General features: G+C 39.0%; 2 protein-coding genes across 2 annotated transcripts; one reads left to right on the top strand and one right to left on the bottom strand.

The window, feature by feature from the left end:
• The first annotated feature begins 562 nt into the window (after positions 1–562).
• On the top strand, positions 563–12,116 carry LOC122052636 (calcium-dependent protein kinase 4-like). The gene is made up of 12 exons (XM_042614254.1): positions 563–924; positions 3,060–3,190; positions 5,419–5,460; positions 5,685–5,796; positions 5,898–5,976; positions 6,071–6,240; positions 7,233–7,359; positions 7,602–7,717; positions 7,792–7,899; positions 9,738–9,800; positions 10,577–10,747; positions 11,605–12,116. The coding sequence occupies exons 1-12, from the start codon at positions 601–603 to the stop codon at positions 11,764–11,766; spliced, it is 1,605 nt and encodes a 534-aa protein (XP_042470188.1). The 5' UTR covers positions 563–600; the 3' UTR covers positions 11,767–12,116.
• A 2,171-nt stretch (positions 12,117–14,287) lies between these two features.
• On the bottom strand, positions 14,288–16,901 carry LOC122052635 (indole-3-acetic acid-amido synthetase GH3.10-like). The gene is made up of 3 exons (XM_042614253.1): positions 16,206–16,901; positions 15,843–15,944; positions 14,288–15,753 (listed from the first exon to the last, which is right to left on the bottom strand). Exons 1-3 carry the CDS (start codon positions 16,544–16,546, stop codon positions 14,388–14,390), a joined length of 1,809 nt encoding a protein of 602 aa, XP_042470187.1. The 5' UTR covers positions 16,547–16,901; the 3' UTR covers positions 14,288–14,387.
• Positions 16,902–19,649: the final 2,748 nt, after the last annotated feature.

Raw genomic sequence — 19,649 nt, 5'->3', positions numbered from 1 at the left:
ATTGTACAGGTACGTTTTAAAAAGTTCCAAGGAATATATTAAAATATATTTTTGGGGTGCAAAATGAAACATATTTCCTTTTGATCTGTGCCAATACGCGTGGCAGGTTGCAGCTTGGCGGGTAGAGACGAATTTACGCGTATAGAACATACCCATATTGACACCAGCAAATCACAAGGGCGGGAGAAGGAGGACCCACTGCCGCCGTAAAGCTGATTTAGTTAACCATTTTGTGGGGAGAACGGGACTAAGAATCAAAGATCCAGTTCTTCTTTCGATTAAAAAAAAAAGAAGCGATTTTTATGGCGATTTTGCTCGTAAAAAAATTGTTCTTCCCATCTCGATGGTGTTCTATCCGATCCTGGACGTGTTCATGTTCGAGGGAGAAAGAGAGGGTGAAAAAGGGAAAGAAATGGAGGGGTTGCCTTGAATCCAAGACGGTCTCCTCCTTTGACCACCAGCACCCCCTGCCTTCCTTCCCCCCATCTTCCTACACCTTTCCCTCTTCTCCAAAATTGTGGCCCCGTTGGACCCCTTTTTTATATACGCCTCGGCTTCCCTATCCATTGATGGTTAGCGAGGTCGCCAGATCGGAGCAGAATGGGCGTGTGCTTCTCCGCGGACATCAAGGTCACCGGTGGCTCCAGAAGAAGTGGCGGCGCGACGGCGAGCGAGAAGCAGGCGGAGGGGCCGCGGAATGAGGCGGCGTCGGAGCAGCCGCCGCAGAAGGGGCGAGGTGAGAAGAAGCGGTCCGTTGGGCTGGTACCTTGCGGGAAAAGAACCGACTTTGGGTACGCGAAAGATTTCGAGAACAGGTACTCGATTGGGAAGCTTCTCGGGCATGGCCAGTTTGGGTACACCTTCGTCGCCACTGAGAAGGCTACCGGAGAGCGGGTGGCAGTAAAGAGGATAGACAAGAATAAGGTAAATCTGCAAACGTGCGTCCTTACTTTTGTTCCTTCGGTTTTCTGTTTTTTTTTTTTTTTCTTCTTTTATCTCGGATGAGAAATGTACGAGCTATACAATTAGAGTGTGTGAAAAAACTGGAAGAATAGATTTTGAATTTGTTATTGCATCTCTATTTGAGTATAATTCAGTTACCTGTTGAGGCTCATACTGAGTCGCAAGTGGATTCATATCTAGCCATCTAGTTGAGCTCCTGGTGAACAGCATACAATTGAAAGATTGTTTACCATCTCTGAGCTAAATACTACTCTCTTTAGTCTTTGCATACTTAAGTGAACTATTTATCGGAGCAATGTTTTTTTTTCAGATTCTGAAAACTTCTTTGAATGTCCTGGATTATCTAGCAGGGTTATATTCTCGTAATTGTAGGATTGCCATTATCACTAGGTGGAAAGTTGTTATATATGTTAGTCCAGCTTATCTTCAATAGAGAACAATAGTGAAATGTATACAAATATTTGTCTTTGTTTTCAGAGGATATGTTACCAAGAGAGAAACCAAATGAAGGCAATGAAGTGATAAATGGTTACTGTCCATCTAATTTTCTAGAATATGTGGAAGCTATTGCACGATGAAACGTAACCACGACAGATACCTATAGCACATAAGATTTATTCAATTGATATTTGAATGTATTTTGCTTGAGAATAAATACCCATTCTTAATTGAATAAAGCTTCATTCTTTGAAAAAATTTCAGAAGTCCAATACCTTGGTATAAATTCTTTTACTAAGATTTTAGATCTTGAATCTTGATTACACTGCCCGATGATAATCATGTGATTAAAGATTTTATCAATGGTTAGTCTCTGTAACTGATAAAACCAAATCATATATATGATAGTTGAAGTCCATGTGTGTCTTGACTGACAGTAGAATGTCTCTTAGATCATGTTGTGCGACGCAAGAATCAGATCCTCCAGGAGGATGATCATTTTCCTTTACAGGAAGCATAAATGATTCTTCTGTTAGGTCAGCTGAATGTGTGAAATGGATTTTTAACTATCATCTTAAATAATTTCCTTCAGCCAAAAACTTGCCATTGCTAATACTTTTTAAAAATAAGTATTGTGAGTAATAGTTAGTCATAATTGTCATTGATATGCTTGATTAGTAGTTTTAATTACAATGCTATCTTTTTTATTGCTGAACAAATCCATTAGAGTAAGTCTTTGAACTTCTTATCCTCTATCTAGCATACAACCAACTTTAATTTCTTGAGACAGATCAGCAAAGTTCAAAGTCTGTGCAGAATTTCTAATATTGCTTGCTGCCAAAAATGAATACTATTAATCTTCCTGTCAGAACTAGGTGAATCTGTGAAAAACTGGTTCAGTGACATAGAGGTAGCACATTTAAGTTTATGAGAATGTGAGAAGACAAGGTGAATCTACAGGAAGAATTGTAGCATCACCTCATCTTGTTAACATCTGAATTGATCCAAAAAAAAATGGTCGGAGAATTATCAGATTATAGGTTAGGTAGTAAAGAAAGAATTATTGGATGATTTCTTCATTTCAACTAAATCAAAGGTTGACAGCGGCTAAAAAATTTTGTGCTCCCAAAAGGGTAAGTAATCTTTAGATTTTCAAGATAGCAAATGCAAAGTGGACTTGAAGAATTATTTGAATGCTAACAAATAGAATCTAAATGAGCAGCACTAACTTTAGCCTTTTTGCAAACGTTCATTAGTAAGTGGAGAAGAAAATTACTTTACATTTAGTGGAAGAAAGACCATATAGTGTAGTCCCATTTGAATGATTGTTTTAAAACTTTACATTAGAGAGTACACACACAGAACTGAGGAATGACACCACTAGTAATTGTGAAAAAAATATCTGGAACTCTAGTGGAAGAAAGACCATACAGCGCAGTCCCATTTGAATGATTATTCTTACAGTTTATATTAAAGAGTACACACACAGGACTGAGGAATGACATCGTGAGTAATTATATATGTAAACCTATATAAATTTAGGTGAAAAATATTCGTGAACATTAGATATGACTTGGTAACCATATATCTACCCGGTTGGAATTCCACTTCCTCTTTGTCATGAATTATTATGGGAAGTTTATTTTCTTTCTTGGCAGATGATCCTTCCAATTGCTGTTGAGGATGTAAAGCGGGAAGTAAGGATCCTGTCAGCTCTGAAAGACCATGAGAATGTTGTCCATTTCCATGATGCTTTTGAAGATGACTCTTATGTGTATATAGTCATGGAGTAAGTTGAATCTTTTCATATATTAATTAGTATGTGAAAAAACTATTTTGATTGCAAGATATGTTTTTCTATGTTTTTGTAATTCCTCAATTGTGAATTGTGGAAGAAAGATAGGAAATTCTACCATCTCAACTCATTTTATTAGAAAAAAATTTATGTAGTCAATAAAAATGGATGATATCTTTTGCACGTTAGTTGAAAGAAAACACCATGTGTACTTCGTCTAGAGGGTGATAATACATTACCAGCTGATAATTCAGATCATAGGCATTAGTTCTTTTTCCTTCCCTTTATTTAAGCATATTTATATTCTTGTTGAGTAATGATTATTGTCCTTACTGTTGGGATCTAGCGTGCCAAAGACGGGGAAACGCAGCGGAAAAATTACTAGATCCTCTTATCCAGCAGATCCATGCGAAAGGAAGAAACAATTTCTGAAACAAACTATACTAAGCTATATGATAGGATTATACCTTTGATGTGTGCCCTTCGCAATCCCGACAGCAACCTCTTCTTGTTTAGATGCAGATCTCAGCGCGTTCAAGCGTCCGCGCCTCTACGGTATCCACACGAATAAGCCTTGTCTTTGATTGTCTCACAAACAAAGCAAGATGGAGAAGAAATCACAAGGTTGTGTTAGCAACCACAATGGTGATTTCGGCCAAGAAGAGGAAGGAAGAAGAAGAAGAATGTCAAGGGTCTCAACACATCAAAACTATAGAAGAATATCATCCAAAATGATATTTATAACCATCCCATGGTATATCAAGAGTCTTCACCCTTTCATCTTCTAATCACCCTTTCATCTTCTAATCTAATGGCTCAAAATTAACCATTCAATCCAATGGTTCAATTTTGACCATTCAACTTCCTTGGTGAACTCAAGTTCACCCAATGAGTCTAACCCATTGATTCTCAAGCAACTCGACTCAATCCAGCAATTGGATCCCTTTGAGTCTAACTCAAAAAGTCAAATTCGGATTACACTTAATCCATTGATTCATCACATGCACCCATCTCCATATCAACTTGTTCTTTGTGTGTGACCCTATAGGCTCTCGTAACGTTGGCAATGTACCCAAATCAACATTTGCGATACATAAACAATGAGTGGCATCTAGCAAGGCATCATTGCTACCCAAGTGACGAGAAAGTCGAGATCCGACCTAACCTGTCCGTGGCTATCATCATGTGTGACTTGGTCCCTCTATCCTTGATATCTAAATTGATCAATGAGGCATAGACCGTGTCATCCTCTTATCAATGTTTATGTTTCTTGATCTCCAAGTAGACACACTTATCAAATAAGCTCAATATCTCATATTGACTCATTTATGCATGGTCATGCTTTCTTGTGTCCAACTAATCAAGAGGCTCACAGATATCGCTTCCGTCATATGGAAGGGATAGATCTCATCTACATCACTCACATCCCTCCGCATAATTTATTGCATACCCAGTGATCGACTTTATAGTCCACCTTGTTACGGGTGACGTTTGACGATACCAAAGTATACAACTCCTTATGTAGGGAACCGTAGTGACTTCAGGTCTAAGGACTATTCATACCAATAGTCACATGAGAATGTTTACGACACTCATACGACGATCCATGAAACATTCTCATGGCGGGTTATTCAGTATATATTCTCTAATATATACCAATGTGTCAACCTGATATCTCATATCCATGACTTGTGAGATCAAGTCATTTGTTGACCTACATGCTAGTCTCAACGCATTAATATTGTCCTTGTATATTAATGCTCGACTAGGAATAGTTAAGAGTAGTGTTCTCTACAATATCTCACTATCAATTCAACCAATTGATATACTATAGATAAGAACCTACTACCCAAGGACAGTATCATATTTATTCAATTGGCACTAAACTGAAATAAATATAATAACCACCTTTTGCCTGTTATTAATAATGATATATGATACAATATGAGCCCTTTACAATCATCTCATAATTGGTACTAAGGCTAATACTAACACTTACATGTTATGTTTTTTCATTAATATGTTAGTTCAATATAGCAATATTGAATACAAAGATTACTGGTAACATCTTCAATCAATAGCTTTATCTTAATTTGATAGTTCTATGATCTATGATAGAATATATTTCTGTAAATCTGAATGTGACAATAGAAACGGTAATGTTCTTGTTATTTCTTTGTTTGATGCCGGTATCATATTTGTTTTTCTCACTTGTTTATCAGGTTATGTGAAGGAGGTGAATTATTGGATCGAATATTGTCCAAGTAAGTTCCTCCGACAGTATGAGAGTTGATGCTTTGATTGTTTATCTTATTGGCTCGATCAAAAAACTATTTTGCTAAAAATTTCATGTGATTTCTAAATTTTAGCTATCTTATGTACAGAGCTAACTTTCTATTTATCAGTTCTGTGTTTCTACTGCTAGTCTGTTACACAAAGACAAAGTACAATTGCTATATCTGTTTTCTAAATTGTTAATATTTCCCAGAAAGGATAGCCGTTATACTGAGAAAGATGCTGCAATAGTTGTGAGACAGATGCTCAAAGTGGCAGCTGAGTGTCATTTGCATGGTTTGGTACATCGAGACATGAAACCTGAGGTAAAATATGACTAACTTATTGAGCCATTTTGACTATAGTTTGAGAACCTAATGGAGTTCCTTTGATTTTGACTCTGAAAGCATCACATGCATTTTTGCAGAATTTTCTTTTTAAATCAACTAAAAATGACTCGCCTCTGAAAGCAACAGATTTTGGGTTGTCTGATTTTATAAAGCCAGGTTTTGTTATCATACTCATCTCTAAATTTGAGTGCTTTTCATGATATATGTTGTATTTGAAAAGTTCCTAGAAACTTGTAATTACATTATCCAGGGAAGAAATTCCGTGATATTGTTGGAAGTGCATATTATGTTGCTCCGGAGGTGTTGAAACGGAAATCTGGACCTGAATCTGACGTTTGGAGCATAGGGGTGATCACTTATATTCTTCTTTGTGGTAGACGCCCCTTTTGGGACAGAACTGAGGATGGCATATTTAGAGAGGTAAATCTATATTTGCATTTGTAAGATCAATAATTCTGATTATTTGTTTATCTTGAAAGTAAATAATAAATAGAAAAAAGAAAATTTTAACATTTTATCCTTCATGATTCAACTTCCAAACAAATTGGTTTGTTAGAATTGTTGCATTTTGCTAAAAATTTCCTTCCCTTTACCACTATTAATATAAACAGATTTTGTCCAACTATGTATTTTCTGCATAATGGTTATTTCTTTTATCCAGTGTGGATTCATTACTACTTGCGAACAATTTAATTCTCTAATGTTTGTGTTTTTATTTTGGTTGTTTGGGTTAAAACTCTCAAACTCAAAAGCTATCTTTTGAATTGACATACAATGTATTTTGCAATCTTGTCTTGCAGCATCCTAATTATCAGTGCTGATGAAAACATAGCACTATTTCTTTTGTATCACCCACTGTCAAATGCTTAATCTAGGGACACGAATGCTGACTAAATTTCACAAGTTACTTTGTCAATATCATGAAATCTGAGGATGTAGAAGTTGAAAACACAAAAGAATTTGCTTATTTCTCCAACATGTACTATTTGTCTGAACACAAGGCCAACATAATGAATTTGAGTGCTTAACAAAGTTATGTATTTTTTTAGTTTCATATGTCATCTTGATGCTTTCTTCCTTTGCTTCATTTTTTAAAATAAAAATCTTACAGCTGCTTATCTAGTTTTTACATGGAAATAAAAATTTGTCAGATTCAGTGGAATATATTTTTGTGATCTATACATTTAGTCATAAGTTTATAGAAAATGTACTTGATTCCTTCGCTTTTACTCAGTATAGTTGAAACTGCCTTATTCTTCATGCGGTAGTAGGTGTAAAGAAATAAATTTAAAAGGTTATTACTTTATTTTGTCCCATATGCTTCCCTTTTTCTCTTCTGCATAAACAATATTCTCTTCTTTTTTTCTCCCTTTCTTGCAGAAGGTATAAGTATCCTTGTTGCTGGCTCGCAGGTGTTAAAGAACAAGCCTGATTTTCGTCGGAAGCCATGGCCACAAGTAAGCGACAGTGCAAAAGATTTCATCAAGAAGCTATTAGTAAAAGATCCACGTGCGAGACTTACTGCTGCCCAAGCTTTGTGTATGTATTCCACCTGAGTTTCTTTGTTGTAGTTCGTCTGTACTATTTACCATCTTTTCTGAGATTATTTACAGGGTTCAATTTTAACATTATGTTTAATCTTTCTTCTAAGTTCTTAAGTTCAAATCTCTTCACTAATTAAGATTCAAGGTTTTCTTATCTGTATGAACGATCAAGATGCTATTGTCATCAGCTTCCATTGATATATGGCATTCCCTGATTATCAAGTTTTCTACTTCCAGCACATCCATGGGTGAGAGAAGGGGGTAGCGCATCAGAGATCCCACTGGATATATCTGTTTTATCAAATATGCGCCAATTTGTAAAGTATAGTCGTCTAAAGCAGTTTGCATTAAGGGTAGATATTTGTTCTCAGGAGTTTATTTATTTTTTATAAACAAGTTATCTGAGACACTAATTCATTTTATGCAGGCAATAGCTAGTACTCTGGATGAAGAAGAGTTAGCTGATCTCAAGGACCAGTTTCAAGTAATTGATGTTGATAAAAGTGGTTTAATAAGCTTTGAAGAAATGAAACAGGTTAGACTTGATAAATTTTTTCTTGCATGCTTTGGAAACTTTGGTTTAGGCATCAGCATGACACTGATATTCTCTATCAGTATTATTTTACAAGATTTGAGGGTTTTTTTGCTTATATATATATTTTTAAAATGCATATTTTTTACAACCTGGTATGCAAAAAAAATAATATATGCTAACAATGTTTGTTGCAGAATGATGTAAAACTCCATTTAGCTTTTGTTGAATATATAATGAAATTGCCTATAGTTATTGATGTACATATGTAATTGCTTTGGAGTTCACTTTAGACAATCATTATATAGTGATCTATGCCACCATCTGCTTAAATAAGAGAATTTATCTACTAACTTGTTAGGCCCAACTACTAGTCTAAAACGCTCAAGACTAAGTAAATAGCAACCTGTTCATTTAAGCCTACGAAGCTCTTTTCCTAGCTCACAATTTCTCATGTTAAACTAAACTATGGTATCATAGTCCCCCTCATTTAACGAATGCTTTAATGTTGCTACACCAAAACCCAAAATTGTTCCTAATGATGGTATAGAGGGTGATGGTGAATCCTTATAATTCATGTAGCTCTTCTAGCACATTTCATCATGTCTAGGATTGGTTTCTTTCTATCATACCATTATATGACAACACATGAAGTAAAAGGATTGAGTCATTTACTTGTTGCACTCGACAATTGGTTCAGAATGCTTAAACCAAGACAATAATAGTTGACTCATATAATCTTGTAAGCTGCTTGCATTAGCTGTTGGCTCTCTATGTCGGACTAAATTAGGGTGCCACAATCTACCTTCTCGTCTTTTATGTGGGTTGAATTCTTAAGTATATTGTGCACATCAGATCTTTACATCAAGGACAGTCTATTAATGTAAATTGTAGAACCATTTACTTATCTTCTATATGAATAGATTTCATTTTATTTCATGTTGAAACTCAAGATCAGGGCTTAGGGTAAATGGGGTGACAACATGGATTGTTATGTAGATCGGATAAGTTGAAGGAATTGAGAAATAGAAGGCATCTTCCTTCCTAGGTTCTGCATTGGCAGGATTGTATGTTACACGTTACTCTTCTTAAGTACAGTAGATAAAGTGGGCAATTTTGACACTGCAAGGTTAGAGAAGAAGTGGTTGTGCTCTATGCCTATATTCTGTAACAGTGGGGCATAGTGACCATTTCAGTAAACAATTTTGGACTTTCTTTAATGCCTGGGGCCAGGGAAAGAGTTATCCATTTAGTTGTAGGAAAGAGTTAATTAGGAAATAAATACCTAAAGATTTCTGATGATTCTGTCGAAACCTATGTGAATCCATGTGTTGCATATACAAGTTGAATCTCAACGATACTCTTCTCACCCTACACTTTTAACAATTGTCATTCCTTTAAAATGAGTGAGTAGCATTGATGTATATAATGCAGAAATTTACATTCTTAGCAAGGAAGATTTAGAAGCTGAAATTTCTACTGGAACGTGATATTGTAACTAGTTTCTTGTTTTGAATTAGAATTTTTTACTTAAAAGTATTTCATGGTTTTGCCTTATAGAGATAGAGAGAGACTCATGACTTCGAGCAGCATTTAGTTCCTCTAAGTCTCTAACATATTTCTTGATTTTTATTTGCCACTCTTGTACTTGCTTTTTTCATTTAGTACTGCCTTCTCTCCATTGTTTACTTTTTTTCATTTCGGACTACCTTTTCTCCATTGTCCAGTGTCTATTAAGTGTTACACAATATAGTGGTCCATTCGCATTACATAAATTAGAATCAATTTGGAAAATGTACTATCTCTGACTCTGCTGTTAATGATTTTTTGGTCATGGTCAGGCTCTTGCAAAGGATGTGCCTTGGCGATTAAGAGGACCACGCGTACCAGAGATTCTTCAGGCTGTAAGTCTCTCAGTTCAATATCATTATTATAGTTGTCTGCTGATTCAGCTACTGTACTGTTTCTATTGAATTATGCATTTAATACTGATATCAATCTGCTTTGGACTACTTCACAAATTGCTAGTACAACACACATGTAGTTCTTTTAGCAAATTGGAATGCTATAGATAAGTAATTTTTACTTCTTTGATTCATCGTAAATTATGCTTGTACATTTGATAGTTCCATCACTTGCTTTGCTCTGAGACTACTTTTCTTACAGCATTACTTCTAAAATGTATATCTCTGTCACTATATGTGATTAATGTTTGTTTAAACAAACTGGAAACAGTTTTTTTCTTTAATTTTATTTCCAAAATTTTCATTTATCAACATTCTTACATTTTCCCCCTTGTTTTGGGGGAAAATTACGCAACTTTATCTAAAAAATATATATGAAAAAGAAAACAAAAAGCATAAAAAGGCAAGCTGCTGCATTCTTTAATGGTTTACTGGATCACCAGCACATTCCTATCGCATGATTATGCACAGAAGGATGAAATTAAATGAACTTGTTAGGCCTATTGCCCTGACCCTCAATTCTTGAAGTCAATGAATCGTCTTGTTAATAAGTAATCATACATGCACCATAACAACAAAGAGGTACACCACCTAAACTCAAATGAGCCCATCTTAAATTAATGTCGATACCAATTAACAGACGAACCTCAACTGATCTTACACGATCTTACCAATTTGTCAAAACTGACGGACTGATGATTTATGTTATACCACAGATAGATAGCAACACCGATGGACTTGTTGATTTCACAGAATTTGTTGCAGCAACTTTGCATGTGCATCAGATGGAGCAAGACTCTGACAAGTGGCATGTCCGATGTAAAGCCGCTTTTGACAAATTCGACATGGACGGGGATGGATACATTACACCAGAGGAACTTAGAATGGTGAGCTTCTTTAGCATTATGGTTTTTGTATTAGTTTGTGGTGGTCACAATAACAAATGTGAAAAAGTCAGTGTATCGTGGTACCGAAATAGTGCACACCACTCAGTTTTTGCCACACGATAGAATTTACAATATTACTCGAGCAATCTTCTATGGCAGATATCCAAATAGGCCCTGCTAATGATGAATTCTGTATACAAACCCCCCCTATTTGAAAATACCAATCCAGACCACCTCTTACCTATTGTACCGAGATAACATTTTCTGGCCATAAAACTGTTTCGCCAAACAACTTGATAAAGAACATCATTAAACTTTCAAGTCAAAGTTGGTCTAGATGATACCAGTACACTTAAGCATGAGGAGAAAAACCTGTCATATGGTTTCGCCAAATAAATAGTTTGTATTAAAATTAGACCATTAGCAAGTTTCTTTTGGTGAAACAAGTCGACAACTTGATGATCATGGTCAAAAAGAAATGTATTTTGCTACAATTGATGAGACTGGGTCTAGATTCGGCATTTTAGGGTAGGTTGTCGAGCGAGGAGTTATTACACTCCAAGAACTGCACCTATGGGAATAGCACTTGAGCATTCCTCCTGTTAAGTATAGAATTTGTAGGTAAGAGCATGCATCATGTGATGTGGTTTCATCTTTTGATTTTCAACAGGTTACATGTTCGAGTCTCGGTGATTTTCAAGTGTTTTACCTTACTCTCGATTAGAGGATCATATCTTCCATTATTTATCAGAAGTTATCATGATTCTTATCTTCTAGTCTATGTCGCCATATATTGATAGAATTCAATTTTCTGATTTGCTTAAAATTTCTAACTGGAGATTGATTCCTAATTGCAGCACACTGGCTTGAAGGGTTCGATCGAACCGTTACTAGAAGAAGCTGATATCGACAAAGATGGCAGGATCAGCTTGTTGGAATTCCGTAAGCTCTTGAGAACCGCAAGCATGAGTTCGAATGTTCCTAGTCCATCTGGTGTAAAAAATCCTCAGTTTTTCTAACTTGCTTTGTCGATCGAGGGAAAGGAACACCGTCGAAGGTTGGCAGATTTATTGTCGCCTATATTCCTCTCCCCGACATATCTCAGGCTTTATCAAGAGCCACTGTGGGCATCGTTGTTTTCTTCTTGGCTTTGACTGCAGCAGCATTGCGATCAGTTAGAGCTAGAGATAGCGAAAACTTTGGTAAGAACTATGTGAAGAAGGACTAGGGTTGGATGTAAAATAACAAAACTTTCATGCACAGTTTGTACATTAGGTCGCTCAAGGGTTTGCTTTCGCCCAAAAAATGTGATGTGTTATTGTGTATATCTAGTTCAAATTGTTCAGTATGAATAGAACATATTCACGCCTCTTCTAGTTTTTCTTCTACTTTTTCTTTTTCTTTATAGTTGTCCCTTTTCTTTTCCTTTCCTTTTTTTTTTGTTTGATTGTAGTTTCTATTTGGATCATGTTTCATTTTCTCATAAATATCCAGTGGGGAAAATTCTGATTTAGCATAGTTTTATCCCCCATTATTTCACAGCTAACTCCATATATTGTCGACACTGCAAGCTCAATTTCCACCTAACAGGAGAGAGCCTCCTCCGCGCCAGAGCAAATGATGCCTTCTCGCTTGGGATCTCGATATGACTACTATTAACAATGGAGGAACATTCAAATGATGAAATCAAAAACTTTAGGGACCCAACTATGGAAGTTGAAACTAGAGAAATTTGAATTAGGATGGTAAATTAATCAGGCGTTTGTGAATAAATTTGATGAACAAGTTTGGCATTCAGTTTGATATACATAAGATCAATTAATAAACAAACTTAAATAAATAAGTTTGAACACATGTGTTCAACTCGTTAATGTTCGTGAATATATTTATGAATTATATTCATTAATAAAACTCTTATCAATATACTAAATAAATAAACAAGCAAATTTTCAAAATAAATAAATAAATTTATTTTATCAAACTCAATAACAGATCAAACAAGTTTAAAATATAAAAGTTTCAAACAATCAAATAAATTTGAATTGAGAACTTGATTAAATTTAAACAAATCAAACTCAAGTCAAACTTATTCATTTTTACATATTGATTATTTTAGACTTAGGGGGCGTTTGGTTCTTTCCTAGAAATAGGAATAGGAATCGGAATGAGAATCATTGTATTGTGGAATGGGAATGGGTATGAGCATAGATATCACTTTTAAAAGCAATGTTTGGTTAGTTGCATATCTTCTATCGGAATAAATCAAAATTTTCTTTTTTACCCTAAAAAAAAATAAGAGAAAAAAATAGATGTGAGAGAAAGATGAATGTGAGAGAAAAATATGATGAAAGAGAATGATGAGAGAGAAAGTATGATGAGAGAGAAAGTGTGATGAGAAAAAATGAAGAGAGAGAAAGTGTAATGAGAGAAAATGAGAAAAGAGAGTGTGATTGGAGAGAGCATGATGAGAGAAGATGAGAGAGAAAATATGATGTGAGAGAAAGTATGATGGGAGAGGATGAAGAGAGAGAAAATATAATGAGAAAAAATGAGGAGAGAGTGTGTGATGAGAGAGATTGAGGAGAGAGAAAATATGGTGAGAGAGAAGTATGGTGAGAGAGAAAGTATGATAAGAAAAAAAGAGAACAGTGAGTATGATGGAAGAGATTGAGGAGAGAGAAAGTGTGTTGAGAAAAAAGGAGGGAGTGTGACAAGAGATATTGAGGAGAGAGAAAGTGTGATGAGAAAAAAGAGAAAAGAGAGTGTGATGGGAGATATTGAGGAGAGAGAAAGTGTGATGAGAGAGAAAGTGTAATGAGAAAAAAAAGAAAGAAGAGAGTGCGATGGAAGAGATTGAGGAGAGAGAAAGTGTGATGAGAGAAAAAGTGTGTGATAAAATGATGAGAGAGAAAATATGATGAGAGAGAACAAAGAGAGAGAAGTGATATGAAAGAAAAAATAAATAAATATATTTTGATATTTGATATTAATGGAGAAAATTTTAGTTTTAAGTCAAGGGTATTTTTGGAATAAGGGAATATTTTGATTGATGAAAATAAGATAATGACTCATTGAAGGGGAGGTACATGGGAATGAGTTATTACCCAATTTCAAGGATTCATTCCCTTATTTGTATTCATATTCCTATAATCCAAACATTAATAATGGTAATCAATGATTCTCATTCCCATTCCCATTCCCTACTCCTATTACCCTAAACCAAACGGCCCCTTAACTTAGCTACTTTATCAAATACCATAAAATTTAGCTACTTGCATTGTTTACCGTCCTAATTTGAATTTGAACTCTCCCTGGAAAATAAATTTTTAGGGTTTGACTCTGTTATCGTATTTTAATGTCATTATTTTATTTTATTTTATTTTAAAGATATTTAGATGTAATTATTTGGCATCACTAAAGGAAATATATTATGAACACAGAAATAAAATAGTCAGAAGTGCTTTAGGAAACAACAAAGTAATAAAATAGTCAGAATTTAAATTTTAATTAGAATAAATATTTTAAAATTTGATTTTTAAGTGTTTATAAATTATATTTTAGATTTATCCCATAGAAACTTTCCATATTAATATTCCATTATTAGCAAGAATTAAAGGTCTGGTCATTCTTGCAAATTGATTCAGCCGTAGGCAGTGCTCCAGAATCGCTTAACGGTGCCTCGATCGAGGATTCGAAGCACCGCCTCGTTGGTGGTGCACCTCGGCGTCTTGAACTGGCTAACCGCCGCGCCGTTACCGATGTAGTGCTCCATTATCTCCCGGAACGCCCCGGCGGCGACTACCCTGAGCTCCAGCGGGCCGATCGACCTCGTCCGCCTCGATACCACGTACCCCTGGTCCGCGAAGGCCGCGTCCATGGCGGCGCAGCACTCCTTCAACACCCCATCCGCCGCCTCCCCCTTCAGCTCCCAGTAGACCACGTAGTGCCCGGAGCACTCCCCCGCGGCGACGACGTCGGCGTAGCTCGTGAAGTCCACCAGCTCCGCCCCCGATTCCGACAGCAACCCCGCCGCCGTCTCCACTGCCTGCTGCAGGTCCCGCTCCGTGTTCTTGTCGATGTTAACCGTCAAGATGAGATTTTTACGGTAGACGAACGCCAGCCGCGGCGCACGCTTGTAGAATCCGGTGACCTCCACCACATCCCCCAGTCGGTAACGGTACAGTCCGTTGAAGGTGGTGAGGACAATTTCGTACTTCCGCCCGACCACCACGCCGGCGAGCGGCACCGGTTCCTCTGCCTCCAAAATTCCTTTTTTATCCCGTTCGTCGAGCAGGGGAATGAACTCGAAGTATGCGAAGGTGGGCATCACCGTAAAGGTCACTTTTTCCGGCGGGTTCTTCGGCTCCAAGTTCGCTCCGATCCAGCTCTCAGTGGAGCCGTAGCCGGCGGAGACCAGCGGCACCGCCTCGCCGCCGGCGTAGTGCCTCAGCTTCTTCGTGTACGGAATCATCGAGCCGGTCATGATGGCGGACACGTACTTGGCGCTGGGCCACAGCTCCGGGATCAATCCGAACCACCCCAATTCCTTCAACTTCTCACATTTCTTCTTAATTTCCGACGCGAGAACCGGCTCCGGCCGCCGGAGATGCTCCGCGACAGCCTTCCTCATCTCCGGCGAGGTGATATTGGCGCTTAGCTTCCCCTGTTCAATGTCGGAGCAGAGGTCCTCCCACTTGGCTTCAAAGGCGGCAAAGGCCTGCACGATGCAGTAGGCGAAGGTGGAGGAGACGCACTCGACGTCGTGGAGGAGGAGAAGGCCCAGGAGGAGGTGACAGTAGAGGGACTGCTGGTAGTCGCCGCCGGCGATCACTTCGTAGGGGCTGCAGGTGAAGCATTTGATGGTTCTCTGCTTTGTCCTGAACTCCTCGCTGGCGAAGTAGTGGCTCGTCGCCGTTCCAGCCAGGATGCCGCCGCCCGGAGTACGAAATTGCTTGCTGCTGTAGATGAACTCCAAGATTCTACCGCCGGCCTTGGTCGGGAAAATCCTACAAGAATAATTTATTTTTTTTTAAAAAATAAACGTTCAACAATTAATTACTTCAAAATTCGATCTGCGAGTTAAGATCAAGAACACCTTGATATGTGAGCAGCTGCCAATCTTGAGATCTGGAGAGTAGATTGACAGTTGAAGCGTGTGAAGGGCACGTACTTTGGCCGGCCATCGGTAGTTCCTGAGCTGCAAATGATCAAAATTGGTTAGTTAAATATATACAATTGAAAATTTGAACTAATGAAGAATAATTTTACATCTACTTACAACAATTAAAGAACGCAAATAGTTTGAGACGAGAAAGAGAGAAAGATGGTTTTTTTTTTTTTTGGAGGGGAGCAGTGGATCGATGCCAAATCTATCAGAGACGATCTTTTAGGGTTTAGGTTCGAGATTTAGGGCTTATTATAAGGGATAATTTTGTCATTAAACAACTAAACGAATTACCTGAGCGAGAGCATGGTGATGGGATCGGCCGTGAGCACCGGGGAGGCGTCGCCGCCTGCGATTCGTCGGATGTACGGCTCGAAGTCCGCGTGCGAAGCCAGCGGAACAGCGGAGGCGAAAAGCGCCTCGAGCTCGGCGGCGCCCATCCCGCCGACGCCGTCCGCCGCGCCGCCGAGCCACCGCCGCAGGTACTCCGTCCCGAGGTTGGCCTCCAGGATGCGGCGCAGCGTCTCCGCCTGCACTTCACCGGCGTTCTCCGCCACCTCCTCGAACCAGCCCAGCACGGCCGCGCCGTCGGCGTCCTCCGCCGGGAAATCCCGCCACGCGTCGCCGCCGGCCATGAATGAAACAGGGGAAGGAAGGGAGGAAGGAAGGAGCAAGCGACAGGGTTCGAATCAATGGAAGCCGACGAAATCAATGCGTATTTATAGTGGAACAGAGGGAAGAAGACAACGTAATTATTGATTGTACGACGGATGGCTGGCCACAAGACTCATCCTCGATCTGAACCGTCGCTGAGGGAAGAGGCAGATCGCGGTGCCTCGATCTGATCGACGATCACGAGAGTGGCGCCGAACTGCGATCTTTATTGTTTCCACCGGAGCTCCGGCGACGGAAAGAAGGAAAGACAGGGCGATTTAGGCGAGCAGCTGCTGTCACGGGATAATTTTCTATTATTGAAAACGAAGTCTGATTGAACGCGATCTCGGATGAGGGTTGCCATTTAAAACTCAAGATATTTTCGTGGTGGGATGATATAGTGGTTAAGATATAGATGTTGTTAAATGAGATTATGGATAGAAATTCTGCGCATTTATATATATTTTCTTTTATATCTTGATCATCTATACTAATAATTAGTAATCGATTTATTTTTTCATCTAAGACAGATTAACAAAAGCCTGGACAAGCGAATCATATTTAAAACTTAATAAGAATAAAACGAAAAGTGATCTTGGGAGTATCGAATCACTTTACGCAATGATGAACGAACACTTAAAATGGGGAAACTGTGCAGAATTAGCGAGTATTTTCAGCATTTTCCAGTGTTGCCACTTCTGTTTCGTCCATTTTTGGTATTTAGAAAACTAGATTTTGTTTGTCTTATTTAGCTTATTCCTGATCCGCCATGTAAGACTGAAGAGTAAGATAGCATTTTATTGGAGAACCACGCACATAACTTTCGAGATTTCTTATTTGCTTTCTAGATTGGCACGCGGTTGTTATCTGTATATTTATTTGTTTGATCACGGATTTTGGAGTATGAGTCGTCCAAGGTTCTGAATCAAGTAAATTTTGATGTCTTTGTGTCTTGTCTTTATTTCTTATTCTGTTACTTTACTCGTTGAGTTTTTTGAATATGAAATGCGTGAAAGTCATGAGCGCTATTCACCTCCCTCTAGTGTTTCTCGATCCAATAATTGGTATCAGAGCTAGGTCGCTCTGATTTGGTGAAACCACCAATCAAGCAAGGGGTTCCTATTTTCAAAGAAAATTAGATATTATTTGTGTTAAAAATAAAACTTTACGCATTTTGTTTTTTTCCCTCCAAAATCATTTTTAAAAAATTCATTTTCATCTTTTCACCATTGGTCGGCATAAGCGAAATATCGTATTTTAAAAAATTTGAAATAATATTTTTTTTTAATATTTTTATTAAATTTTTATTAATATTTTATTAATATTCTATTATTTTTCTTGAAATTATTGAATTGTTATTTTTATCTTTCTCCCGCATTACTAGTCCAAGACCAAGTCTTGAAATATTTGTCTCTTTTTCCTTTTTGTGTGCAAGATTCGTTTCAATGGCTCTTCAAGAAGGATATAGCAATGCTCGCCCACCGCTTTTCACCGGAGATGATTTCGATTACTGGAAGGGTCGAATGGAGGCGTATCTCCAGACTCACTTTGAAGTCTGGATGATCGTTGATCCCGTCCGAAGGCTGAGTCGGACGGAGGCTGGTCGTGGTGGCCTGGTTGTTGACGGGAAGTCGTAGGTGATCCGGCTCCCACGGGTGGCTGACGCTGCTGCAGGACCCTGCGCACACTCAGACAATCCTCCTCCCACGTTAGAGACCGAAACCAGGGAAAAAGTCCCCGGATCAGGTCCTCCGACGCTCAAATCAGGTCCTTTTTCCCCAGAAAAAACAGAGAGACCGGAAAATGAAAAGTTGTGGAAGGAAAAAATGACGAGAGAGCGCGTACCCGCGTACGAGGAATCCTCCCCTTTTTATGCATCCGCCTCGCTTCTAGAACCTGCAATCTTGTCAGAAAACGTTAGACGCTGGGCTTTGTCGTGTAATCCTGGACACCTGTCGTGCTGCTATTAGTTGTGAAAACATCTTCTTGTTTAGGAACCTCCGCCTTTACACATGGGTTTTGTCTTGTAGTGAGGGACACCTGTCAGGCCGCTATTGGTCATGAGAGCATCTTCTCCTTTAGAAACCTCCGCCTTCGCACATCTCACTGGTATGTGACGATTAACCTTGACGGACAATTGTGATCCTTCCACTCCTGCACAGCTTGGCTCATCCTATTTATCGCGGTCGGCATCTACCTCGCACCCCTCGACCAGATCTCGCCTCTAAGCGTTACTTGTTAGTCGGGCTGACCCTGCACAGCCCTGTCGATCATGGTCTGTATTCTGTACCCTGTATTTGCTGACCCTCGACTGTAAGCCTGTAGATCGGGCTGTCTTTACACAGCCCTGTCGCTTCTGACCTGTGACTTGTGGCTTGCCCTTCCGGATCTTCGAGTAGCAGACCAGCAGACAGAGCCGTCTCTGCACATCCCTGCTGCTTCCAACCTTTGATTTGTGGCTTGCGCTTCCGGGCCTTCGAGTCGCAGACTTGCAGACCGAGCCGTCTGTACACAGCCCTATCGCTTCCGATCTATGATTGTTTCTTGCGCTTCCGGGCCTTCAAATTGCAGGCCTGTAAATCGAGCTGCCTCTACCCAGCTCTGCCGCTCCTGACCCATGAGTACTTGCTGGCCCTCGACCGTAAGCCCGTAGATCGGGCTGTCTCTACCCAGCTCTGCCGCTCCCGACCTATGCCCGGTGTTCCGCCTATCGTCTCCCCTTGTCTTTCGACTACTTTGCCTCCTTGATCAACAAGTCCGCCTGGCCTCTGACTCTCCCACATGCTTGCCTTTGACTGCCTAGTCAGCCTGACCATTGACTGCTGAATCACCCTGACTATTGACCGCCACGTCCTCTTGACTTTTGACCGCTATATGGCCTTGACCTTTCTAACCCTTTTCTCTTGGGCCCCTCCATTGCCAACCGTATCATAAGCCTCCCTCACAAGTCTAGTCGAAGGAGGACGAAAGTCTGACTGACTAGACCTCAGCACATCTTTAAGATCTCAGCATATCTTTGTGACCTCAGCCTATCTCTGTGTCTCTGCCTCAGCATATCTCTGCGCGTTTTGCTTCCTGCCTCAC

Source organism: Zingiber officinale, chromosome 3A (assembly GCF_018446385.1).
Source record: "Zingiber officinale cultivar Zhangliang chromosome 3A, Zo_v1.1, whole genome shotgun sequence".
NCBI classification, from domain to species: domain Eukaryota; kingdom Viridiplantae; phylum Streptophyta; class Magnoliopsida; order Zingiberales; family Zingiberaceae; genus Zingiber; species Zingiber officinale.
The sequence above is the reverse complement of the archived record's forward strand: the minus strand, read 5'-3'. Positions and strand labels throughout refer to the sequence as shown.

Bases quoted from the DNA above. Each gene is read 5' to 3' on its own strand.
- LOC122052636 (XM_042614254.1), top strand. From the start codon at position 601: ATGGGCGTGTGCTTCTCCGCGGACATCAAGGTCACCGGTGGCTCCAGA. The intron at 7,360-7,601 runs GTATGTATTCCA...TTCTACTTCCAG, and splicing joins TACTGCTGCCCAAGCTTTGT to CACATCCATGGGTGAGAGAA. The intron at 7,718-7,791 runs GTAGATATTTGT...CATTTTATGCAG, and splicing joins TAAAGCAGTTTGCATTAAGG to GCAATAGCTAGTACTCTGGA.
- LOC122052635 (XM_042614253.1), bottom strand. From the start codon at position 16,546: ATGGCCGGCGGCGACGCGTGGCGGGATTTCCCGGCGGAGGACGCCGAC. The intron at 15,945-16,205 runs GTAATTCGTTTA...GATCATTTGCAG, and splicing joins ATCACCATGCTCTCGCTCAG to CTCAGGAACTACCGATGGCC. The intron at 15,754-15,842 runs GTGTTCTTGATC...TTATTCTTGTAG, and splicing joins GCAGCTGCTCACATATCAAG to GATTTTCCCGACCAAGGCCG.